Source organism: Bos grunniens, chromosome 21 (assembly GCF_055505025.1).
Source record: "Bos grunniens cultivar Pamir isolate PY7600 chromosome 21, Bosgru_T2T1.0, whole genome shotgun sequence".
In the NCBI taxonomy this organism is placed as follows: domain Eukaryota; kingdom Metazoa; phylum Chordata; class Mammalia; order Artiodactyla; family Bovidae; genus Bos; species Bos grunniens.
The window spans coordinates 70,474,945-70,502,331 of record NC_141185.1 but is presented as its reverse complement, the minus strand read 5'-3'; the positions used below and the strand labels follow the sequence as shown (position 1 = coordinate 70,502,331).

General features: G+C 45.7%; 1 protein-coding gene across 15 annotated transcripts in view; it reads right to left on the bottom strand.

Moving 5' to 3' along the window:
- The window catches only part of LOC147349969 (coiled-coil domain-containing protein 3-like), an 83,224-nt gene that overhangs the window by 46,413 nt on the left and 9,424 nt on the right, over window positions 1-27,387 (bottom strand). For 12 of the 15 annotated variants that reach the window (XR_015150626.1, XM_086365432.1, XM_086365436.1 and 9 more), the window contains one exon: window positions 17,512-17,629. Coding sequence is in view for 10 of the 15 variants with exons in the window: in XM_086365429.1 (XP_086221555.1) it covers window positions 17,542-17,629 (88 nt within the window). In the remaining 5 variants the exon portion in view is untranslated. Of the gene's footprint in view, window positions 1-10,328; window positions 10,572-17,511; window positions 17,630-27,387 lie in introns of those variants that run through there. The other 3 variants (XR_015150625.1, XR_015150624.1, XR_015150628.1) reach the window with 1 other exon arrangement.

The following is a 27,387-nucleotide window of genomic DNA, read 5'->3' as shown; positions in this document are numbered from 1 at the left end:
GAATGCAGACTTGACTTCCCTGAGGCAACACAAGAGGCTGCCTGAGTTCCCCATTGTACATGGAGAGGAATCCCAAGCCTCCTGCTGCAACTTGAGACACACCATGAGATTCTCCAACCAATGCGAGATGAGGCCCTTTTTTCCTGCATCACCTCGAGAGCAATCCCGAATTCCCTCTCAAAACTCTAGAGGAGGTTTGACTCCCTTCATGCAACTCAAGGGGGCCCAGAGATTCCTGTCACAACTCGCGATGAAAACCGAGTTTCCCACCAAAACTCGAGAAGAGCCCCGTGTGTCCCATCTCATCTGGAGATGAGGGCCCATTCCCTGCTTCAACACAAGAGGAATCCCAACTTCCCCTCGCACCACAAGAGGAGGCCTGTGTCAGCAACTGAGTCTTGAGTGGAACCCCGTGGATCCTGCTGCAAGGAAAAAGATGCCAAGTTCCCCTCAGTTCCAGATAAGTCCTGATTCCCCTGCACCGGCTCCAATGGAACACCGAATCTCCGCTCACGACAGGATGGGAGACCTGTTGGCCCTGCCTATCCTATTGAAAAAGCCCAAATTCCCCGCCTGAGCTCGACCGGAGGCCTGGCACCCCTTTGACAACCCGAGAGGAATGCAGAGTTCCATGCTTCAACACCAGACGAGGCCGGACTCCCTAGTTGAACCTTGATAGGAAGCCCGAGATCCCTGTTGCCACCATAGAGGAACACTGAGTTTCCCGACTGAACTCTAGACACAGCCCTATTGGCGGGCAGCAACTTGAGAGTAATCCTGACGTGCCCCTCGCAACTCCAAAGAGACCTGACTTCGCTGAAGCAACACGAGCGGCTCCCTGAGGTCCCTGTTGCAACTCGAGAGGAACCCGATGCTTCCCGCCTCAACTCGAGAAAAACCACGAGATTCCCCTCAACGCAAGATGAGGCCCTTTTCCAGAGCAGTGTCTCGAGAAAAATCCCACGATCCCTCTTGAAACGCAAAAGGGAACTTGACACCCTTGATGCAACTCAGGAAGGTCCCTGAGATACCCATCCCCACTCGAGAGGAACACCGAGTTTCACACCACAACTCAAGAAGACTCCGTTTTCCTCCTCCTCAACTAGAGATGAGGGTCGATACCCCTGCTTCATCGGGAAAGGAATCCCGGCATTGCCGTTTCCCATCAAGAGGAGGCCAGTCTCACCTTGAAACTCGAGCACATCCCCGGGAGTCATGCCTCAATTCGAAAAGACCCCGATTTCCCCAGCCACTCCAGATAAGCCTGATTCCCCTGCACTGACTCGACTGGAACCCCGAGGATCGACTCAGAACACAAGGGAGGTGTGACAGCCCCGTGGCACCTCGAGAAAAAGCCCCAGACCCCTAGGTCCACTCGACAGGAAGCCTGACACCTCTTTGAAACCTCGAGAGGGAAGTGGAGTTCCATGTCTCCACATGAGAAGAGCCCTGACTCCCATGTTGAAACTCCATAAGAATCCTGAGATCCATGCCAGAACTGGAGAGGAACCCTGAGGTTCTGGCTTCAACTCGAGATGAGGCCCTATGCCCCTGCACCGAATGAAGAGGAATCCCGAGAGGCCCCTCACAACTCAAATGGAGACTTGACTTTCCTGAGGCAACACAAGTGGGTTTGAGGTCCACGTGGCAACTCGAGAGGAACCCCAAGGTTCCTCCGCAACTCGAGAAACCCCAGGAGATTCTCCCTTCAAGGCGAGATGAGGCCCCTTTCCACTGCAGCATCTCGAGAGAAATCCCACCTTCACTCTTGAGCCTCAAAAGGGTACTTGACACCCTTTAGGCAACTCAATAAGTTCCCCGACATACCTGTCTCCACTCGAGAGGAACACCAACTTCCCGCCACAACTGAAGAAAAGCCCCGGTTTCCCCTCCACATCTCGAGATGAGGGTCCAATCCCCTTCTTCGTCTTCAAAGGAATCCCGACGTTCCCGTCGCACCTCAGGAGGAGGCCTTGAAACTCGAGAGGAACTCCAGGGGCCCTGCCACAGTTCGTATAGACCCCAATGATCCCGTCAGCACGAGATAAGGCCTCATTCCATGCAACGACGTGAATGTTACCCCGAGTTTCAACTCACGACACGAAGGCAGGACTGAGAGCCCCATGGTGCCTCTAGAAATATCCCCTGATCCCAACCTCAACTTGACAGGAGGCCTGAAACCCCTTTTCCTCCGGAGTTCCATGCCCCAACCACATCTGACTCCTCAGTGGAATCTCCATAGGGACACCGAGGTCCCTGTCAGAGCTGAGAAGGAACCCTTAGTATCACACCTCAACTCGAAATGAGGCCCTAGTTGCCTGCACCAACTCGAGAGGAATCCCCAGAGGCTCCTCACGACTGGAAAGGATTCCTGACTTCCCAGAGACAACATGAGAGGCTCCCTCAGGTCCCCGTTGGACCTCGAGGGAATGCACACTTCCTGCCGCACTCGAGAAACACCTTGAGATTCCCCCTTCCATACGAATTGAAACCTGATACCCTGCCTTGACTCCAGAGCACTCCCACGCTCGCCCTCGCAACTCAAATGGAAACTTGACTCCCTGAAGAAACACGAGAGGATGCCTGAGCTCCCCATGGTACTTGAAGAGGAATCCCAAGCCTCCTGCCCAACTCGAGAGAAACCACAAGATTCCCCCGTCAACGCGAGATGAGGCCCTTTTCTCCTGCAGCACCTCGAGAGCAATCCCGAGTTCCTGTCAAAACTCGAGAGGAGGCTTCACTCCCTTCACGCAACTCAAGGGGGCCCAGAGATTCAAGTCACAACTCGAGATGAAAGCCAAGTTTCCCGCCACAACTCGAGAAGAGCCCCGCGTGTCCCACCTAATCTGGAGATGAGGGCCCATTCCCTCCTTCAACACAAGAGGAAACCCAACTTGCCCTCATACCACAAGAGGAGGCCTGTGTCAGCAACTGAGTCTTGAGTGGAACCCCGTGGATCCTGCCGCAAGGGAAAAGGACACCAAGTTCCCCCTCAGCTCCAGATTGCTGGGGTCCAGCCCCGGTGGATCCAGGGAATTCGAAGCGGGGACGGCGTCGGCGAGGATCAGGAAACAATTGCTTAATTAAACGTTAATTAAGGATATAAAGAGTAATAGAATGAGGATAGCTCAGTGAGGAAATTCAGTGGGGAAAAGAGGCTGAATAATTCAGCCAGAAGGTAAGAGAAAGAACGACATGGTGAGACCAAGTTTCGGTGAACAAGGCCCCGCACTTTAGTTTCCAAAGTAGTTTTTATACCTTAAGTTATGCATAGAGGATAATGGGGGAAGGGGTAGAGTCATGCAGTAAGCCAGGCTTTCTTCCTGCAAACTTATCATATGCAAAAGTTTAGGTGATTTGCATCATCTTCTGGCCCGGAGGCCTTTTTCTCTAAAGGTGATTATTCTAAAGTCAGGCGCCAGCCTCCAAAAAGCATTAGATAAAGTTGCATTCCTACAGAGCAAAGGTGTGGTGGACTATAACAAGAAAAAGAATTAACTCAAGGGTCCCAGGTTACAAACATTAAAGCTACTACTTACACCAATTATATTAATCAATACACTGCCAGGGACACAGCAGATAAGGGATATGGAAACTTAGCAGCAAACATTGGCCCAACAAGTGAAAATCCCTTCACCAATACAATTTCTAATCAATCTTTTAACTGCTCAAAGGAATCTGTATTTAGACAGTTTAGAACACCTCATGCCTCTCAGTTTGGAGGCTCTGAGCAATCACATGTGGCCGGAAAAACCTATTCAGGCAGGCTAGAGGACTTCCAAGGGAGTTTGTAGGTTGAAACACTGTCACACCCAGGAATTATTAACTGGAGCTGTAAGCTAACTCTTTTTTCAGAGAGAGGTAGTGGGGGACAGCACCCCGTAAAGTCAGAGGTGTAGGTGAAAGCACAAAGCAGAAAGTAGGCAGACTCTGGTTTGGGGGGTAGATTGCTCGAGAATTTCCAGGGAGACTCCTGAGGCTTGATCCCACCTTTGCGTATGCCAAGCCTCCTTCCTCATGACCTTTGCCAGGGGCGGAGCTCGCTCCCCACATCTCCCCCTTTTTTATTTCTTAAAACAGCCAGATGCAGCTCAGTCACGAGCTTTTGAATGTTCTGCCGAAGAATCCTGACAATACAAGGAAGAATGATTATGAGAAGAAAAATTAGAACTAAAGATATTAGACAGAATGTTTTTTCCAGAAGTAAAGTTAGAGAAGGTGTGAAATAAGTCATTAGCGGCTCCAGCGGTGGTAAAATCCAGTCGACAGTGTTCCAGGGTCTGTACTTGATTATGAAATTTCCCTAAGTCCAGACCAATGTCAGAGCTGTTGCAAACACCTGAGATATGTTTTTTGATTTTTTCCCATTCATAATCTGTCTCGTTTACCTTTAAAGATGTCACGCATATCCACCAGTAATCAGCGTGGCATGACAGAGCCATTTTCACTTTTAAAGCCTGGAACTCAGTCCCAATATGCATTATTGCCTCTTCTAAGGCGTCTACTCTCATCTCCAATTTTCTATCTATAACTTCCTGTGTTGCTAGAGTTAAAGAGACATTTTTAGACATAGCATCAACATATTGGGCAGTATGCACTTGTTGAGTCAATGATATTGCTGCCACAGTAACAGACGTAATTGCTGCTATTAAAGCTGCTATTGCTAAAATAAGTACCCACAAATTGTCACGATCACATTAAATCTTGTAGTTGTTGTAACACAGCAAGACTATAGTTATATCAATAAGTGGTTACATCATAAGATAAGGTGGACATTGTAACACTACCAAAGAGCAAACATTATATTGAGGGTTTAAACAAGATGAGAGCATGCATTGTTCACAAGTCACTGCACTGGGTCCACCAGTGAAAGTCACATGTACATTAAGTTTTCCAGAATCGAGAAAAACATAAGGAGAGGGTAGACAAGCCAAAACAGAATAAAGTAGAATTATTTTCTGGTTGGAGTTCGAGCTGCAGCAGCCCCGCCGGTCGTGCCAGGATCTCGATGTTTATCTTGCCTCCCCTTCCGGCGGGCTCCTCTTTTGTGATCGAAGCAATGGGGGAACTGGATGTCTGGGGGTCTGCAACATGGCGAATCAACCTGTCTTGGATCTAAATTGGAGAATCTGCATCCTGTGGAAAAATGCAAGCACATCCTCGACCGCTAGTTAATAATGGGTCAGGACCCTTCCATTGTCCGGAGAGGAGGTCCTTCCATTTAACTAATGGTTTTGCATTCAATTGCTCCAGGCACCAATGACGAAGCATTGCAGTAGTTCCAGCCAGATCAGTATTTAGAATATTTATTACGAAAAGAGCAAATATTTATTACAAAAAGAGCATGTTGCAAGATTTGATGGGGACAGCTATACTTAAACTCCCCTTCTTTTAGTTTTTGAATTTGGATTTTTAATGTTTGATGTGCTCTTTCCACAATGGCTTGTCCCTGGGGATTATAAGGGATGCCTGTATTATGTTTAATTTGAAACTTTATACAAAATTCCTGAAAAGACTTAGAAGTATAAGCAGGAGCATTGTCAGTTTTCAAGGCTTTTGGTAGGCCCAAATATGAAAAACAAGTAAAGAGATGTTGTATTACATCTTTAACTGCCTCTCCGGTATGAGCAGTTGCAATAATAAAATGAGAAAAGGTATCTACAGTTACATGAACAAAGGACAGTTTTCCAAATGAAGAGACATGAGTTACATCCATTTGCCAGAGTACATTAGGTTTGAGACTGCGAGGATTAACTCCCATAGGTAGACTATTATAAACAGTGGGGCAGTGTAGACAAGAACGCACAATCTCTCGAGCAGTCTCTCTGGGAATTTGGAATTGATATCTTAAAGCAGTAGCATATTGATGATGAAGTGAGTGAGAGGCTCTGGCCTCCTCAATCACAGTAGCCACTGTATTTCTGGTTAACAAGTTAGCCAAATCATTAAAGGCATTTTAAGGGCCGGGCAATCTGGAATGAGCCCGAATGTGTCCAATGAAAAATATTTTATTTCTTTTCCAATTTGTTGCTGTAATTTACTTAACAAGTGAAATATGGTAGTTTTACTTTCAGGCAAAACCGCAGTTTTAATGTGTGGAAACAACCTGACAATATACTGAGAATCCGAATAAAGGTTAAATTCCTCATCTGCAAACATAGCAAAAGCCTCTATGACTGCTGTTATTTCAGCTCTTTGAGGTGAAGTTTCCCGTGTTTCTAAAACCTTTTGGTGATTTTTAGTAACTATGGAGCTTTACTGTTTGCTGCCTGTCAGTAAAGGTTATCTGTGCATTTAGAATAGGAGAATAGCATCTGACAGGAAAAGTAACTGGATGTTTGGACATAAAATTCAACAAAACATGTGAGGGTAAATGATGCAAAAATTGACCACAATAATTTCCTATGGCAATCTGCCAATCCTCATCAAACATTAGAAGAGCATCAAGTTGTTCCTTATTATATGGAATTACAATCTCTGCTGGCTCTTTGCCGAATAGTTCAATGCTCCGCTTTTTTCCTTTAATATCAAAGTAGCTATCAATCCCGGATAAGAAGCCACTACATTTTTAGTTTGAGCGGGAAGATGGACCCAACTCTAGGGGGCCGTTTTGTTATAAAACCAATTTTTTGTCTGGTTACCCCAATTACACCTATGGGGGTTTTATGGCAAAGGAATTATCAAGCAGTTGTCAATTTAATTTTTAAAATTTACATTTTAACAATATAAATTTAGAGATATGTTAATTTAGGTCTAATGTTTAGTTTAGGTCTCTATAAATTTAAATAATAAATGTATAACCTCCTTATCTCATTTTGATATACAGATATACCTAAATGCAAAATGTATTTATATATGGCAACAAGTATAGACTTATTGACATAATATACTTGAATTAATCTTTATAATTAATGTTAATTAATATATATTACAGCAATATAACACATACACAGCTAATACCAACCAACACAAACCAATGTACTGTAATAATACATGTCACACATATATAATATAATTATACAGTATACAGAACATATATCACAGCACATCAATCTATACCAATTAATATCAGCCACACACATTATATTACTGCAATATATATTTAATTATACAGTATATATATAATATGCATATATAGTATACATACTAATTTATATACAAATTAATTAAGTATAGATCTAAAAATAGAATTAGGTACACCTTTATATATTTTATTTATACCCATATCTAATTAGGCAAACTGTAATTAGGCAAATATATTTATATTACGTATTTATAACAATATATAAAGTATTGTTAATTGTACCTCCTGTTGATAACTAAGAAATTGAGAAAACCCTTCTCTGAGTATCTCCTATTTGAGACAGCATGTCCCTCCCCCATAGGGTAAAGGGGAGCATAGGAACTACATAGGCTTGGAAAGTTCCACAGGTATCCTCAAACTGCCAATCTAACATTTTTGAACTTTTAACTACTGTGGGGGCTTGAGGGCAAATGAAACAAAATTTGACCCCTGAAATCTATCAGGGCAACTTGCCAATCATCACTACTTTGTAAAAGACTTGCAGTTGATCCTTATTGAGTGAAATTACTATATTTGCTACTTCTTTTCTAAAAAGTTCCACATTCTTTTTTTCCTCCTTTTATAATTAATTGTGCCACCAAGCGGGGATAAGATAAAACTATATTTCTTGGGGTCACTGGTAGATGGAACCAATAGGCCTTTTTGTCACAATCACCCTGTAGGTGTGTTTTATGGCAAGAATAATTTAATTTCATCTTTTGGTAATATTAATCCTAATTAACTGATCATTTAAAGTCTCATCTACTTTAACAAGAGCCAACTCTGTCTCATTAGTCAACTTAGAACTGGAATTAGGGTCGCTTTTTAAGCAATTAAACAAAGGCTTTAAATCTGCAGTAGTCAGTTTTAAATGAGGGCGTATCCAATTAATGTCCCCTAATAATTTTTGGAAATCATTTAAAATTAGTAAACGATCTCTCCGCAGCTTCAAAGGGGCATTATCAGTTTTTAAAACTTTTGGCAGACCTAAATATGAGAAGCAAGTAAAGAGGTGTTGCACAACATGTTTATAAGCTTCTCCAGTTATCGTTTTGTAATCTAAATCTGGTCTATAGCCTTTTAGATGACAAGCAACCATCTAATCTTTGCTTGAATACTTCCAGCAACGGGGAACTCACTACTCTTCAAGGTTTTAAACTCTCCCTCACCCTTTTCTCTACAGCATTCCCACCCCGCATACCACTTTTTCTAATCTCAACTCATTTTCAGTAGTATGTGTTGGCCAGGAGTTGGGTCAGTCTTTCCCAGCAATGTTAAGAGACGTCTGTTCCTGTGTCTAATAGCCCTGACATTTTATTTTCTTGAATTAAAAGATCTTTTAAAGGCCTTGGAGCTGTAATTTCCTGCACCCAAAAGGCTAGATCACTAGATCTAAACACTCTGTGGCTCTTAGCTTGAGAAATCAAGTTTTTTCTTGTCTGATAAGGTAAAAGCAAAAGCTGTGTTATTCTTTGACCTTTATTAATTTGCACAGTTTTGGTAGGCGGCGGGATCAAAACTTTAATTTCTCCAATATAATCATAATCTACTACACCATACACCACCCAAATTCCTTGAAAAGAAAGCGAGCTACATCCTAGCACAAGTCCTACAATGCCCTCAGGCGGAGCAACCGCAAGTCAGGGATTAAAATTGTTGCTAAATCCCCTTACCGGTCCGCTTTTTTCTTAGCCTGGGTGAGACCGCCCCCCCCCCCCCCCCCGAGGGGGTTTTCTCCAAGGAGCACTGCATACTGTGCAAGCAGTCTGTTTTAAAATCTCCACTGTTCAAAAAACTTTTTATCTTCCTCAGGCTTAGGCAACACTTTGAGAGGCTTTGGGGGCAAAGTGGGGAACTCTTGGGCCCTGGAAGGCGCAAACGGAGGCGGCAGCAATCGCCTTAAATCAGAAAGTGGTGGATAAGTTTTTTTTTTTTTTTTTTTTTAAAGGTTTGCGCAGAGGGGAGGGAGCTCGCCAGGGCGCGGGGTCCCAGCGTCTCTTACTGTCTCTCTCTCTCTCTCTCCTTCTCTTCCTGCCTTTCTCACTTTTCTCTCCCCCTTGCTTTTTTTGCTACCCTTCTCTTTCCTTCGTTTCTTTCCCTTTACCCTCTTTCTCTCTTTTTCTTCCCTCCTCCCTTCTTTTTCTCTCTGTATCTCTTTTTCTAACTTCCTTTCTTCCTTTCTCAATCTTGCTGCGTTCCCTGATTCCTTCCTTCTCTGTTCCTCTCCTTTTCACTCTTTAGCTCTTTCTCTATCTTTAGATCTTTCTCGATTTTCTTTCCTTTTTTCTTTTTCAGTTTTTTTTTCTTTTTCTTTTTCTTTTTTTTGCTTGGGTGAGGCCCCCCTGAGGGGGTTTTTCTGCAATGAGCAGGCTCTGTATATTGTGTATTCTTTAAAAGCTCCTTTGTTTAAAAGAAATCTTTTTTATCTTTTTCAGCTTTAGGCAATGCTCTGGGAGACTTTGGATGTAAACTGGGGAATTCTTAGGCCCTGGGAGGTGCAAGCAGAGGTGGAGTAGTCACCTTAAATCAGAAATTGTTGGATAAATTTTTAAAGGTTTGTGTAGAGGGGGAGGGGGGTTCGCCCGGGCGCCCGGCTGCAGCGTCCTGTAAGCCCTCTCCTTCCTCCAGAGGTACAGCACAGTCTCCCTCTTTTCCTTCGTCAATGGCAGAAAATATGATCTGCGCAGAAGGTGGAGACCCACTACCATCCACCGCTATAGCCTCTCCCATAGGCTATCCCACAGCCTCATGATGAGGGTCCAGAACATTTTAAATCATATTTATAGGATAGGTTTTTAGTTGTTTTTTACCTTCACCCAAGTATCTAAATTAACAGTAGCCTCTTTAACAGTTTCAAGATTACTTGTATAAAGAGTTGCCATTCTTAGTTTCAGTGTTACCCATGTCAGAAAATTAAGTATAATAGAAGATAAAGCTTTTAGCTTTTAAAAGATCAGGCTTTTCTTTGGCCTTTTAACTCTAGAAACCGGGTTTTCTCTCAAACCCCTTTGACACTTTCAATAAAAACCGGGTTTTCTCTCAAACCCCTTTAACACTTTCAATAAAAACCGGGTTTTCTCTCAAACCCCTTTAACACTTCCCACCACTACTCGCCCTGTCTGTCCTACAGGGGGGTCCGCGGCACCCTGGGTGGGGGCCTATCCGTCCCGTAAATTCAACACTTTCTCAACACTTTTTCAATTCAATACTTTCTCAACACTTTTTCAATTCAACACTTTCTCAACACTTTTTCTGAGGTACCTACCTTCGAATCAGCCTGTTCGGGCGCCACTTGCCTGGGTCCAGCCCCAGTGGATCCAGGGAATTCGAAGCGGGGACGGCGTCGGCGAGGATCAGGAAACAATTGCTTAATTAAACGTTAATTAAGGATATAAAGAGTAATAGAATGAGGATAGCTCAGTGAGGAAATTCAGTGGGGAAAAGAGGCTGAATAATTCAGCCAGAAGGTAAGAGAAAGAACGACATGGTGAGACCAAGTTTCGGTGAACAAGGCCCCGCACTTTAGTTTCCAAAGTAGTTTTTATACCTTAAGTTATGCATAGAGGATAATGGGGGAAGGGGTAGAGTCATGCAGTAAGCCAGGCTTTCTTCCTGCAAACTTATCATATGCAAAAGTTTAGGTGATTTGCATCATCTTCTGGCCCGGAGGCCTTTTTCTCTAAAGGTGATTATTCTAAAGTCAGGCGCCAGCCTCCAAAAAGCATTAGATAAAGTTGCATTCCTACAGAGCAAAGGTGTGGTGGACTATAACAAGAAAAAGAATTAACTCAAGGGTCCCAGGTTACAAACATTAAAGCTACTACTTACACCAATTATATTAATCAATACACTGCCAGGGACACAGCAGATAAGGGATATGGAAACTTAGCAGCAAACATTGGCCCAACAAGTGAAAATCCCTTCACCAATACAATTTCTAATCAATCTTTTAACTGCTCAAAGGAATCTGTATTTAGACAGTTTAGAACACCTCATGCCTCTCAGTTTGGAGGCTCTGAGCAATCACATGTGGCCGGAAAAACCTATTCAGGCAGGCTAGAGGACTTCCAAGGGAGTTTGTAGGTTGAAACACTGTCACACCCAGGAATTATTAACTGGAGCTGTAAGCTAACTCTTTTTTCAGAGAGAGGTAGTGGGGGACAGCACCCCGTAAAGTCAGAGGTGTAGGTGAAAGCACAAAGCAGAAAGTAGGCAGACTCTGGTTTGGGGGGTAGATTGCTCGAGAATTTCCAGGGAGACTCCTGAGGCTTGATCCCGCCTTTGCGTATGCCAAGCCTCCTTCCTCATGACCTTTGCCAGGGGCGGAGCTCGCTCCCCGCACCAGATAAGTCCTGATTTCCCTGCACCGGCTCCAATGGAACACCGAGTATCCTCTCACGACAGGATGGGAGGCCTGTTGGCCTTGCGTATCCTATTGAAAAAGCCCAAATTCCCTGCCTGAACTCGACTGGAGGCCTGACACCCCTTTGACAACTCGAGAGGAATGCAGAGTTCCGTGCTTCAACACCAGACAAGGCCTAACTCCCTAGTTGAACCTTGATAGGAAGCCCGAGATCCCGGTCGCTGCCAGAGAGAAAAACTGAGTTTCCCTACTGAACTCTAGACACGGCCCTATTCGCATGCAGCGGCTTGAGAAGAATCCCGACGTGCCCCTCACAACTCGAAAAGAGACCTGACTTTGATGATGCAACACGAGCGGGTCCCTGAGGTACCCGTCACAACTCGAGAGGAAGCCCAAGTTTCTGGCCACTACTCGAGAAAAACAACGAGATTCTCCCCTCAATGTCAGATGAGGCCCTTTTCCAGAGCAGTGTCTCGAGAAAAATCCCACGATCCCTCTTGAAACGTGAAAGGGAACTTGACACCCTTGATGCAACTCAGGAAGGTCCCCAAGATACCCATCCCCACTTGAGAGGAACACCGAGTTTCATGCCACAACTCAAGAAGATCCCCATTTTCCCCCTCCTCAACTAGAGATTAGGGTTGATTCCCCTGCTTCGTCAGGAAAGGAATCCCAACGTTGCCGTTTCCCATCAAGAGGAGGCCGGTCTCATCTTGAAACTCGAGCTCATATCCGGGAGTCATGCCTCAATTCAAAAAGACCCCGATTTCCCCAGCCACTCCAGATAAGCCTGATTCCCCTGCACTGACTCGACTGGAACCCCGAGGATCGACTCAAAACATGAAGGAAGGTGTGACACCCCATGGCACCTTGAGAAAAAGCCCCAGACCCCTATTTCCACTCGACAGGAAGCCTGACACCTCTTTGAAACCTCAAGAGGGAAGCAGAGTTCCATGTGTCCACACGAGACGAGGCCTGACTCCCCTGTTGAGACTCCATAGGAACCCCGAGATCCATGTCAGAACTCGAGAGGAACCCTAAGGTTCTGGTATCAACTCGAGATGAGGCCATATGCCTCTGCACCGACTGGAGAGGAATCCCAAGAGGCCCCTCGCAAATCGAATGGAGACATGACTTTCCTGAGGCAACATGAGAGGTTTTGAGGTCCCCGTCACAACTCGAGAGGATCCCTAAGTTTCCTGCTGTGACTCGAGAAACCACAGGAAATTCTCCCCTCAACGTGAGATGAGGCCCCTTTCCACTGCAGCGTCTCGAGAGAAATCCCACCTTCCCTCTTGAGCCTTGAAAGGGTACTTGACACCCTTTAGGCAACTCAAGAAGTTCCCCAACACACCCGTCTCCACTAGAGAGGAACACCGAGCTTCCCGCCACAATTCAAGAAGAGCCCAGGTTTCCCCTCCTCATCTCGACATGAGGGCCCATTCCCTTGCTTTGTCTGCAAAGGAATTCCGACGTTGAAATCGCACTTCAGGAGGAGGCCGGTCTCACCTTGAAACTCAAGAGGAACTCCAGGGGTCGTGCCACCGATCGAAAAAATCCCGATGTCCTCATCCACTCAAGATATGGCCTCATTCCCTTGCAACGACACGAATGTCACCCTGAGTATCAACTCACGACACAACGGGATGACTGAGAGCCCCGTGGCACCTCTAGAAATGATCCCTACCTCAACTCGACAGGAGGTCTGACACCCCTATTCCAACTAGAGTGGGAAGGGGAATTCCACGCCCCAACATGAGACAACGTTTGACTCCCCAGTGGACTCTCCATAGGGACCCCGAGGTCACTGTCAGAACTGGAGAGGAACCCTGAGTTTCCTGTCTCATCTCGAGACAAGGCCCTAGTCGCCTGCACCAGCTCGAGAGGAATTCCGAGAGGCCCCTCACAACTTGAAAGGATTCCTGACTTCCCAGAGATGACATGAGAGGCTCCCTAAGGTCCCTGTGGCAACTCGAGGGAACGCATACTTCCTGCCACAACTCAGAAACACCTTGAGATTCCCCCTTCCTTGCGAATTGAGGCCTGATTCCCCTGCCGTGACTCCAGAGCACCCGGGCGCTTACCCTCGCAACTCGAATGGAGACTTGCTTCCCAGAGGCAACACGAGAGGCTGCCTGAGTTACCCATGGTACCTGGAGAAGAATCCCAAGCCTCCCACCGCAACTCGAGACAAACCACGAGATTCCCCCGTCAACGCGAGATGAGGCCCTTTTCTCCTGCAGTGCCTCGAGAGCAAGCCCGAGTTCCTTCTCAAAACTCGAGAGGAGGCTTGAATCCCTTCATGCAACTCTAGGGGGCCCAGAGATCTCCGTCACAACTCAAGATGAAAGCCGAGTTTCCCGCCACAACTGGAGAAGAGCCCTGTGTGTCCCACCTCATCTGGAGATGAGGGCCAATTCCCTGCTTCAACTCAAGAGGAATCCCAACTTCCCCTCGCACCACAAGAGGAGGCCTGTGTAACCAATTGAGTCTCGAGTGGAACCCCGCAGATCCTGCCGGAAGGAAAAAGGATGCTGAGTTCCTCCATATTCCAGATAAGTCCTGATTCCCCCGCACCGGATCCAACGGAACATCGAGTATCCTCTCACGACAGGATGGGTGGCCTGTCGGCCCTCTCTATCCTCTTGAAAAAGCCCAAATTCCCCACCTGAACTCCACTGGAGGCCTGACACCACTTTGACAACTCGAGAGGAATGCAGAGTTCCATGCTTCAACACCAGAGGAGGCCTGACTCCCTAAATGAACCTTGATAGGAAGCCCGAGATCCCTGTCGCAGCCAGAGAGGAACACTGAATTTCCCGACTGAAATCTAGACACGGCCTATTCGCGGGCAGTGTCTCAAGAGGAATCATGACGTGCCCCTTGCAACTCGAAAAGAGACCTGATTTCGATGAGGAATCATGAGCGGGTCCCTAAGGTCCCTGTCACAACTTGAGAGGAACCCCAGGCTTCCCACCGCAACTCGAGAAAAACCACAAGATTCTCCAGTCAACTCAAAATGAGGCCCTTTTCCAGAGCAGTGTCTCGAGAGAAACCCCACGTTCCCTCTTGAAACGTGAAAGGGTACTTGACACCCTTGACACAACTCAGGAAGGTCCCCGAGATACCAGTCCCCACTCGCAAGGAACACCGAGTTTCATGCCACAACTCAAGAAGAGCCCCGTTTTCCCCCTCCTCAACTCGAGATGAGGGTCGATGCTTCTGCTTCGTCGGGAAAGGTATCCCAACATTGCCGTTGCCCCTCAAGATGAAGCTGGTCTCACCCTGAAACTCGAGAGCATCCCCGGGAGACGTGCCTCAATTTGAAAAGACCCCGATTTCCCATTACTCCAGATAAGCCTGATTCCCCTGCACTGACTCGACTGGAACCCCGAGGATCGACTCAGAACACAAGGGAGGTGTGACAGCCCCGTGGCACCTCGAGAAAAAGCCCCAGACCCCTAGGTCCACTCGACAGGAAGTCTGACACCTCTTTGAAACCTCGAGAGGGAAGCGGAGTTCCATGTATCCACACAAGACGAGGCCTGACTCCCCTGTTGACACTCCATAGGAATCCCAAGATCCATATCAGAACTGGAGAGGAACCCTGAGGTTCTGGCCTCAACCCGAGATGAGGCCATATACCGCTGAACCGGCTGGAGAGGAATCCCGAGAGGCCCCTCTCAACTTGAATCGAGAATTGACTTTCCTGAGGCAACGCAAGCGGGTTTGAAGTCCACGTCACAACTCGAGAGGAACCCTGAGTTTCCTGCCACAACTCGGGAAACCCCAGGAGATTCTCCCCTCAAAGCGAGATGAGGCCTTTTCCCACTGCAGCATCTTGAGAGAACTCCCACGTTCCCTCTTGAGGCTCGAAATGGTACTCAACACCCTTTATGCAACTCAAGAAGTTCCCTGACATACCTCACTCAAGAGGAACACCGATTATCTCGGCCCAACTCAATCTGAGCCCCTTTGCCCCTCCTCATCTTGAGATGAGGGTCGATTCCCCTGCTTCATCTGGAGAGGAATGCCGACGTCCCCGTCGCCCCTCAAGAGGAGGCTGGTCTCAACTTGAAACTAGAGAGGAACACGGTGGTCTTGCCACAATTCGAAAGACACGGATTTCCCTATCCACTCGAGATAAGGCCTGATTCCCTTGCACCGATTCGAATGGAACCCCAAGCATCAACTCACAACATGAAGGGAGGACTGATACCCTGGTTACAAATTTGAGAAAAGCCCTAGGCCCCCAATTCAACTTGACTGGAGGCCTGAAACCTCTTTTACAGCTCGAGAGAAAAGCAGAGTTTCATGCCTCAACACAAGTCGAGACATGACTCCCTGTTTGAAACTGCAGACACACCCCGAGATTCACGTCAGAACAGGAGAGGAAACCTGAGGTTCCTGCCTCAACTGGAGATGAGGCCCTCTTCCATTGCACCCACCCCAGAGGAATCCCGAGAGGCCCCTCACAACTCGAAAGGATTCCTGACTTTCCACAGGCACCATGAGAAGCTCCCTGAGGTCACCGTCGCAACTCGAGGGAACCCAAAGTTTCCTCCTGTAAATCGGGAAAGACCTCGAGATTCCCCCTTCAATGCAAATTGAGGCCCGATTCCCCTGCCGTTACTCGAGAAGAATCCCGTGCTCCCCCTCGCAACTCGAAGGGAGATTGGACTTCCCTGGGGCAACACAAGAGGTTCCCTGATTTCCCTGTCATAACTCGATAGAAACCCCAAACTTCTCACCACAACTCAAGAAAAACCACGAGATTCCCCAGTCATCGCCAGATGAGGCCCTTCTTTTCCTGCAGGGCCTAAAGAGCAATCCTTAGTTCCCTCTCAAAGCTCCATAGGAGGCTTGACTTCCTTTAGGTCACTCAAAGGGCTCCAGGAGTACTGGTTGCAACTGGAGAGGAGAGCATAGTGCTTAGCTTCAACTCCAGATGAGGCCTGACTCCCCAGGTGAACCTTGAATGCAATCCCGAGATCCCTGTCACCACTGGAGAGGAACACGGAGTTTCTGGACACAAGTCTAGACAAGGCCTATTTCCCCTGCAGTGACTTGTGTGGAATCCCGTGGTGCCTGTCACAACTTGAAATGAGACCTGACTTCTCTGAGGTAATATGAGCGGGACCCTGAGGTCCACGTCGCAACTTGATAGGAACCCCAAACTTCCAACCAAGCCTCGAGGAAAACCACAGGATTCTCCCCTCAATGCGAGATGAGGCCCTTTCCCACTGCAGTATCTCAAGAGAAGTCCCATGTTCCCTTTTGAAACTCAAAACGGTACTCGACACCCTTTATGAAACTCAGGAAGTTTCCCGACATACCCATTCCCACTCAAGAGGAACACCGATTTTCCCGGCACACCTCAATCTGAGCCCCTTTGCCCCTCCTCATCTCGAGATGAGGGTCGATTCCTTTGCTTTGTCTGGAAAGGAATCCCGACATTCCCATTGCACCTCAAGAGGAGGCCTGTCTCACAGTGAAACTTGACAGGAACGCTCGTGGGTCATGCCACAACGCCAAAGACACTGATTTCCCCATCCACTCGAGATAAGGCTTATGCCCCTGCACCAATTGCAGTGGATCCCCAAGTATCATGAATAAACATTAAAACCATTTTCAGTGAAAAACATCCATATAGAAAAGGCCACACAGATCCCATATTCACGTCTGCTTTAAATACATCAAGTTTGCCCAAATCACTGAAAATTTCAGTTACACTCTTAAAAAGAAAAAAAAAAAAAGGATGGGAAGAAAAGATATATTCATACAATTGAACAATTGCTGAAATATGAGTGGGGCTGTGGATTACATTATACTGTAGAAACGATATATTTTCCTGATTTTGGAGATTATGTGCAGGTTTTGCTGGAGCATGCACCCATTTTGAATAAAACACATAGAGTATTTCAGATGATGTGGCAAATGTGAGCACTTTTTCCCATTGCTAGGTGTTTTCTGTACAGTTCAAATTCCCAGAAAGTAAATTATGTCTCAAAACAAACAAGTCAATATCGTAAAAGAAAATCAGATTAGAAAGGCATGAAACTTTCCTATAGAGGTCAAGACTTACCCAGACAAAGTTCAAGGGAAGCTGTGATGCTCACTGCCCTTGAAGGAGTCCACATGGAATGAAGAAGTACTGTGGGAAGTCTACTAGTAACCACCATGCCTTGGGTCCTCTGGATGACCTATTGCAGGAGAAACAGATTTTACAAATAAAAGTTTCCCCATAACTTCACAAAAAGTTGTTAGATTACATTCAGTAAAGTTGAATAACTTCCAATGAATTTACAATCATATAAAATACTACAACGTACAATCCCAGTCAATATACAAAAATCATTTGTGTTTCTATAAATTAATAACAATCAGAAACAAAAATTAAGAAAATCCCACTTATAATTGCATCTAAAAGAATAAAACATCTAGCAACAAACTTAATCAAGGACATAAAAGACCAGTAGTCAGAAAGCTAGAAAACACTGATAAGAAACCAAAGAAAACACAAATAAACAGAAAACTATTTCACGCCCATGCACTGGAACAATGAGGAATTAAAATGTCCATTCCAACCAAAGCCATCAACAAATACACTGACTGCAATCACAAAATAATATTCAATGGCCTTTTTCACAGAAATAGAAATATTCCAAATATTAGGCTCCTAATATTGAACAGGACCTTAAATGGCCAAGAAGACTCTGAGAAAGAAGAACACAGCTGGAGACATCTTCCTCTCCAACTTCAAACTACATCACAGACCTGTAGTAACCACCACAGTGAGGAACTGGCAGGAACACAGACACATGGACTCCAGGAAAGAATAGAGAGCCCAGGAATGAACCTACACGTACGTGGTCAGTTCATGAAAATCAAACCAGGAACAAGAGAAGAGGAAAGGACAGTCTTCTTAAGAAACAGTGACAGGAAAACTGGCCACCTATTCGGAAGAACATCAGTGAAGGTCATCCTCTAGATCATCTGACAGAAATAAAACTGAAAACCTGCCATTTTGCACATGGAGCTCTTTCCCCCACTGAGTCCTGAGATGGCCCTCCAGTCAGCGCTCAGCTGGACACAGGAAACATTTACTTTATCGTCATTTTTCCCTCTTGCAGCGCCGCCCTGCTGGCAGGCACTGAGGCAACCCCGCTCCTCTCAGCCAGGACGCAGCCCCGTTACCCAGAAGCCTGAGCCCTGAGGGCCCTGAGGAGACAAAACTGCCGCCAGCTGGTCACCGAGCCCAGTCTGAAGGCAAAGCATCCTGCGCCCGCGGGTCAGAGGGGGTTTTGGCGCCCCCTGTGGGCTGCCAGAGAAGAGCAGGCAGCCCTGCCCTCACAGATCTCAGAAGGCTCACCCAGAAGCAGCTCTGCTGTGAGCACTGAGACTGGAAGCCCAAACTGAAATGGAGCAGAATAGCTCCATGACCCTCCTCAAAACATGGCTAAAGTACGATCAGAGCCTGTATGGAATGCAGCCATAAAAAGGAACAAATTTGAGTCAGTTCTAATGAAGGGGATGAACCTAGAGCGTATTAAACAGGGAAGTCAGTCAGAAAGAGAAAAACATGGAATCGAAAAGGATGGGTCTGACGAATCTGTTCACATAGCAGCAACGGAGATGCAGACATAGAGAACAGACTTACTAACAAGGGTAGGGAACAAGAGGGAGAGGGTGAGATGAATGGAGAGAGCAGCATGGATGCATGTACACCAACATTTGTAAACAGACAACCAGTGGGGATTTGCTGTATGACTCAGGAAACTCAAACTGGGGCTCTATAATAACCTAGAGAGGTGTGGATGGATGGGATGTGGGAGGGATATTCAAGAGTGAGGGGACACACGTACACCTATGGTTAATTCATGTGGATGTATGACAAATCAAACCAATATTGTAAAGCAGCAATCAATCAACTAAAAATAAATATCTGTTAAAAAAAAAAGTGAAATGAACAGAAACACAAACTTTGCAACTAACACTGTAATTCAATTTAAAAAATATACAATTTTAGAAAACAACAAAGGATCTACATGACCTTTGGTCAGGTGATGAGTTATAACACACAACAAAAAAGTCAACTTACCAAATTAGGAATATAAATTATTTAAAACACTGACTTGTACAATTTTATACATTTACTCTGTGAAGGACCTTATTCAAGAGAACCAAAAGACAAACTGTTAAATGAACCACTGACCATCCACCCTTGCCAGGCAACAGAGAAGAGAAAACACTTGCAGGAGTCATCTTACAATAGGAGGTCCTGGTAAGGAACAAGGAACTAACAAGCTACCACCAACCAGGATTCTGGAGAGGTCAAAAAGAGATGGGAGACTGCAGTCTAGAGGTCCTACCAACTTCCCAGGATCCTCCTCGTTGGAATCAATTTCAGCTGAGTGATGCGTGTGCCCCCAGGAAGGATCCTGATTCAGAATGACTGGCAAGAGACAAACCAGAAACTAACCCAATGACCATAAATCCTTGACAGTGAGCCACGTGGCAGAGCAGTTCTCTCCGTTTCCCTCACCCTCCTGTCTTCTGCCCCAACAGCCCTTCCCAGTGAAGTCTCTCGCTTGGACGGCACTCCTCTTCTCAAACAATTTGTTTGCAAGTGTCAGACAAGAATCCATTCTCAAGCCCTGGAAGGATCCCCCTTCCTTCATCAAAACCACAATCAGGAGAAAATATCTTCCAAATGCTACCTTGTAGAGAAGGCAATGGCACCCCTCCAGTATTCTGGCCTCAGAAATCCCAGGGACAGAGAAGCTTGGCAGGCTACAGTCCAACAGCAGGGCATTTCTGAGGGGAGGAAACAGTCCCAGGGAAGCTGAGGCGCTTGCCAAAGGCCCCAGAGCTTTGGATGGCACAGCCAGAACTGTGGCTGAGGACTCCCAGTGGCCAGGCCTCTTGATCCTGGCCTCTCTCACCAGGTACATGTGTGGAAAACTAGAATCAAAAATATGAGTGAGGGCTTCCCTGGTAGCTCCGTGGTAAAGAATCTGCTTGCCAGTGCTGGAGATGCAGGTGTGATCCCTGCTATGGGAAGATCCCACATGCTATGGAGCCCGTGTGCCACAACTGCTGAGCCTATGCTCTAGGTCCTGGAAGACACAATGCCGAGCTCACATACTGCAACCACTGAAGCCCGTGAGCCTGTGCCCCACAACAAGAGAAGCCACTGTAGTGAGAAGCCCCCACACCGCTAGTTATGGCCCATGCTCACCCGAACTAGGGAAAAGCCCACACACGAAGACCCAACACAGCCAAAAATAAATACAATTGTTTTCCTTAAAAATGCATATCTGACAAAGAATCTGTACTCAAATTGTCCAAGAACACTAGAACAAACAAGCCCATTCATAATTGGTAAAGATTGAAATAGACACCTGGCCACGGAGGGTATACTGATAGTAAACTATCCTACAGAAACATACGCAAGATACTGGTGGGATGCATGCACAGCCCCCTTTGGAAGACAGTCTGACAGTTTTTTCAGTAACCACATGGGACTAGCACTGAATTCTATACATGACAAGTGGTGGAAGCCAGGTATCTTACCATTGGAATGGGAAGTTATGGAGAAACGAAAGGAAAGGTTCCAAGATCCATGGAGACATCATCACAAATCACCTTTAACTGAATATGTTCAAACGTAAGCTGGAATACATGTATATATTTCCGAGTATGGTCAGCTGAGCATATTTAGCTGCTACATGTATGTTTTGCATATCATTCTCTAATGAAAGGGAACAGAAAATGTCCCTGGTGGTCCGACGGTAAAGGATCTACCTACCAATGCAGGGAACATGGGTTCACTCCCTGGTGCTAGAAGATTCCACATGCCCAGGGACAACTAAGCCCCCATACAACTATTGAAGTACTTGGATGCTCCAGAGCTCAAGTTCTGCAACCAGAGAAACTGCTGCAATGAGAAGCCAGGTCATGGCCACTAGAGAGCAGGCTCTGTTCACTACAACTAGACATCTAGCAACAAAGACCTAGCATAATCAAAAATAATTCAATGTTAAAAAAAAAATAAAAGGACAGAAGTTCTTTGAATAAATGACTGAGATTAGGGGTAAGGCAGTACATATATGAGCCAGGATAATCTTAAAGTATGACAAAGTAAAGAAAGTAAAGACAACTATCAAGCTGTCCAAACTGATACAAATGAATGATTACAGTTTTATCTGTATACACTAGCAAATAATAATCTGAAAAGGAATTAAAAAAAAAAAAAACAATTCCCTTTCAATAATGTCAACATTAATAAAATACTTTGCGATGGATGTAACGAGGATGACAAGACTGGCACACCGGAAATTATACACAATTGCTGAAAAAATATCCTGAATACATGTACAGATATCCCATAGCGATGGAAAGACTTAAGATGGCAATACCATGGAATGCATCTTCAACCTGAAATGAAGATCCAATATGACTTGATCACTCAGAGCTTTTGTGTCATAAAGTTTTATTAAAGTATAAAAGAGAGAAAGCTGCTGATACAGACTTCAGATGGGTGCAGAATACCCCCTGCTGGTCTTTAGCCAGATATTATACAGCCACTGCTAAGTCACTTCCATCGTGTCTGACTCTGTGTGACCCCATAGACGGCAGCCCACCAGGCTTCCCCGTCCCTGGGATTCTCCAGGCAAGAACACTGGAGTGGGTTGCCATTTCCTTCTGCAATGCATGAAAGTGAAAAGTGAAAATGAAATCACTCAGTCGTGTCCCACTCTAGTGGTCCCATGGACTGCAGCCTACCAGACTCCTCCATCCATGGGATTTTCTAGGCAAAAGTACTGGAGTGGGGTGCCATTGCCTTCTCCAATACACCACTAGCAGTCTGCTAAGGAAAGAAAGGCAATGTCTCAGAGAATGACACCATGCCCCTCATCCACACATGCATTGAGATAACATTGGCAGCAGGTGAGTCATCCTGGGCCATAAAATGATTGACATGAATCTTGAAGAAAGGCAGGTTTCCAGGCAAATATATTGTTTCATTAACATAGATTAGGAGAACAAGGTATGAGTAAGACATACTGGTTTGTCAAGTCTGTTCTGAGCCTTTAGGGGGAACCAACCTGAAGACAGAGTCTAGCGGAAATACATAGTATATTAACATAGCTTAAGACAAACATTTCCTTATGAAAAAAATGCGTTGCTTAGCTCAAGGTTTGAGAAAAGTTAAGTTCAGGTGGAGCCAGGAATCGTCACGGCAACACAGAATTTTCAGAGAAACCTCCTTTTAAATTTGTATGGAGAAGGGGAAAAAATGTAACACTAGTTTGTTTCCTCCGGCTGCTTAAGAGAGAGAGAAAAAAACGTCTGACACTTGCAGCCTATTCCCTCTGTCTGGAGACCCCCAGCCTTCCTGCTTGTTACCCTCTCGGGGCCTTTAGGAAGCAATACACAAGCTGACCCTAACATACACATGGAATGACAAGGGACTCCAAAGAGCCAGAATTATCATATGAGTCTGCAATTCTAAGGTCCTCTGGTATGCTGTGCTAAAAGTCACTTCAGTCACGTCTGACTGTCAGAGCCCGCCAGGCTCCTCTGTCCATGGGAATTTTCCAGGCAAGAATACTGGAGTGGGTTGCCCTGCCCTCCTCCAGGGGATCTTCCCAACCCAGGGATCGGATTCCTGCATTGGCAGGGAGGGTCTTTACCACGAGCACCACCTGGGGCAAAAGTGCCTAAATGGAGATCAGGGAAACCCAGTTAGAAGGGACTCAGAGGAAAGGAAGTGAGGGAAGGAGACTCTTAGTCACACTCAGAGAAGCCCAGTAGGTAGTTCTGCAGGTGGAAGAGAGGAGGAAGCAGGCTGAAGCTGTGTAGAAGATGAAAGAGGGAACTAAAGCAGGGGCCCCCAACCTCGAGGATCTAATGCCTGGTGATCTGAGGTGGAGCCGATGAAATAATACTAGAAATAAGTGTTCGATCACTCAGCGGTGTCCAACCCTTTGTAGCCCACCAGGCTCCTCAGTCCATTGAATTCTTCAGGCAAGAATACTGGAGTGGTCTGTCATTTCCTTCTCCAGGAGATCTTCCCGACCCAGGGACTGAACCTGGGTCTCCTGCACTGTGGGCAGACTCTTTACCAACGGAGCCACCAGGGAACAAAAATAGAAATAGAGTGCACAATAAATGGACTGCACTTGAAACATCCCAAAACCTTCCCCCGCCTCTGTCTGTCAAAAAATTGTCTTCCAAAAAAAAACTCCCGAGGTCAAGGAAGGAACTTCAAGTGTACTCGACTGTCCCAGGTTGCTGGCTTAGGGAGATGCTGAAGCAGAGGTGTCCCAAGAGGTAGAACCTCCCTTGCGTGGGTTCCTCAACAGACATCCGATAGCCTTGGTGATGATGGGAAAGATTTGGTTCATTTTTTTAAAATATCCTTGTGGGATAAACTTAAAACGTAGCAATTCTCTTAGAGTCTTCCTAATAAAACGTTTTCTTTCTTTACTGATCTGTGAAGTACCAACTGTGACAATCATTGTTCTAATATACCTCATAGTGTTGCTGACACTATGGATATAATTATGTGAAATTGAACTTACTCAATAAAAATGATGAAGCATCTGCCTGTGCCCAGCACTTTCCAAGGGTTTGGGAGTACAATGAAAATACTCCATGAGATGCACAGCTGGTAGGCACATTCTTTAAAAAAGCCTTTTACATTTCCACCAAGAGTTTATTCTCAATGTCAACACTTGCCAATTAATGACCATGCTGGGTGGGAAGCTCATTAAAAACCCAGGAACCAGGGTTCCTGGAAGGATATCCTATTCTCCCTTGTACAGTCCTCCACCCTCTCTAGCTCTCAGTTTCCTCATCTGCAAAATCATGGACAACTGACTATAATTCATCCCTGGAACCCAAGTCTATTGAGGGGAAGGGGGAAATATTACTCCAAGGCCTGGGTGAGAGACCAGATTGAAAGAAAATGTGTCATTGCTGGTTTTCAGTCAAACAGACAGATACATTGAAGGAAGGAGCCCCTGGCTCTGCGGGATTTGCCTAGGGGTCTAGTCTGGGAAATTCTTACACATCAGGAGATGGCTCTGAGCTGGATTTCCACGAACAAGAACATCCATACAAAGGACAAGCCTGCATAGCTCTGTGCCCATCAGCCACAGGAAGAGACTCCTCCAGACAGTCAGCAGTATTTACAAGTGACCTCCTAAGGCCTTCACCAAACTATAGGGGCACTTCTGAGTTTTCTGTTTCCCTCACTTTTCTGACTCTTTTCTTAAAAAAAACACACATTTCTTCATAGAATGCCACAATGAAAGGAAAATAGGCTTTCAATTTTTAGACCTCAATTTGCAAAGAATTTGGAGCTTGTTTTTTTTTTTTTTTTAATTAAAGCACCACATAATTTAAAAATTTTACACGTTCTAATTATTCATTTCCCAAACCCCAAACTTATTGCACAGGGTCCCCATGGAAAGGTCCCCTCTCAGCAGGACATTCACAGATTCCACCATGAAAGGGCAGCAAGGTGCCCTCCTCCCTTCTTTTCTGCCTGGGTGGCCACCAGATGTTTAAATCCATCCACCCTAAACAATTTCTAGGGTGCAACTGGTGGACCCTTCCGTTTCCCATCCCAGAAGGTGGTCAAGGGCCTGCTGGGCTGCAAAGTGGCAGAAGCAGGGCTGGGCCAGCCAGCCAGAGTAAGAGTTATGAAGTCCCCGCAGGTGAAATCACCAGGAAGGATAAATCCCTAGGACTTCCAGAAGGCACTAGGCTGCTTGGGAAAACCCACATGGGTCTGAGCTTTATGCGAAGGGGTAAAGCAGTAAAGGCCTTGGCCCCAAAGGCAAGGCCTTTCCACGACCGCCAGGTTAGGGGGCTCCGAGACTGTGCCAACAGAGAGGGCGGAATACGTGGTTCCCTGCTCCACTGAGTCCCAGTTCCCTTAACCTGTGGTTCGCACCCCTCTGCTCCGCTCACTGGATGCCGATCCCTGGGGACCCAGGAGTGCACAAAATGAGTGCTCCCAGCCGCAGTGGTGACCCCTGAGAGCACAACTGGAACCCCCTGCCCCAGACACGCTCCCGGTGCGCCTCACCCCACCCCAACACGTGCTCCCGGTGCACCCCGCCCCCACGCCCACTTTCAGGAGAGGCTCGCGGGCCTTGCTACTGCCCCAGATGAAACACAAGTACAAGCAAATCCACCCAACAGAGACAATCCAAGCTTTTTATCAGCTGATCTGTCTATGATTCAGGGATAAAACTACGGCTACAGAAAGGAAAGATGACCTGACCTAGGACAGCCATGATATTCTATAGAACCAGACAAAATTGGTTACAAGGAAACTTCTTTTTTTCTTGGAAACCATAAAGCTGGTTCTTTTGCATATGCAATTAAAAACAATTAGCTTGTTACAAAGGCCTGCCTAGGGCAACACTTGAAGTTAATCCTTGCCACAGAATTCAACAACTTCCCTGGTGGCTCAGACGGTAAAGTGTCTGCCTGTAATGCGGGAGACCAGGGTCCAATCCCTGGGTCGGGACGATCTCCTGGAGAAGGGAATGGCAACCCACTCCAGTGTTCTTGCCACCACCTGCCTCCCCCCACCCTCACTCCCCCAAAAAAAAGCGGCTCAAAGAAATTTTTTAAATCTCAGGTGGAAAACTAGAAGATTCCTTGTCTGTCTGTCTGGATTTATGTATGTCTCAGTGTGAGTCTTCTGTTTTTTGATAATATTGCTCAAGTTCTGAGTTCTTATTTAAATGGAAGCCCTTACAAATCAAACAGTTGAAAATATAAGAAAACATTGACCTAAATGAATTTCAGATTCACGTGAACTGGGAAATTGTCAGTATTAAATATCTAGTATTTTTTTTTTTTCGCTACTCTACTATAGACATATCTAAGAGTCATTAACATTAAGCACAAAATTTTCATAGTGCCTAGGTTTAGTATAAGTTAAAAATTGCTATATTGTTGTATCTGTCACAAGCTTGTCAACAATAAGGTACCTCTAAACAACAACAAAAAATCAAAAAAATGTAAATATGATATGAGCTTTTAGATAAAATATTAATAATTATACTCTAAAATTTATATTTTTATAAATATATTATTATATTCTAAAATTTTTTCTCAACATTGAAACTCTGGTATCTAACACAGCAGCTGCCTCATGGCAGTCACTCAACAGTCACTTTCTAAAGACTGGACTCAACAATTCCACAAAATGAGGTGTGTACTGATATAACATTATACATGTCCACACTCCATGTAATATCCATGGACTGGAAACAGTGTAAGTACCTATCAACAGGGAACTTGATTAAATACACAGTAAGGCATTAATACAATGGAATATGATGCAGCTGTTTAAACCAATATACATGTCTAGATATAGCAAATTACATGTCTACTTACATGTACCCACTTGTGAACAAAGCAGGGCACAACCACGTGTGCACATTGCAGTGCCACTGGTACCAAAATTGTGTGTTAGTCACACAGTCATGTCGACTCTTTGTGACCCCATGGACTGAAGCCCATCAGGCTCCTCTGTCCATGGGATTCTCCAGGCAGGAATATAGGAGTGGGCTGCCATGCCCTTAAAGAAGACAGTGAATCTTGACTGAAGTGTTTGTTGGGGGAGAATACTCATTTGAAGCTTACAAGAAACTATTAACAGTGGTTATTTGGAGGGTAGGTGGGAACTGGATGGATGGGTGCCAAAAGTGGGAGAAAAAAACTCTACTGACTACCATTTTATACTTTCAGATTTGGGAATCCACATGAACATGGTTTACAACTCAGTACATGAATTTTTAACTGCTCTGTGACCAGAACCCAGCAAATTCTGTTGAATGAATTACAACACACATGAGAGCTTCCTCATCATCTGTTCCCCACTCTGCCACCTACCCTTTCACCATTGCTCCCACTGCCACTGCCCTGG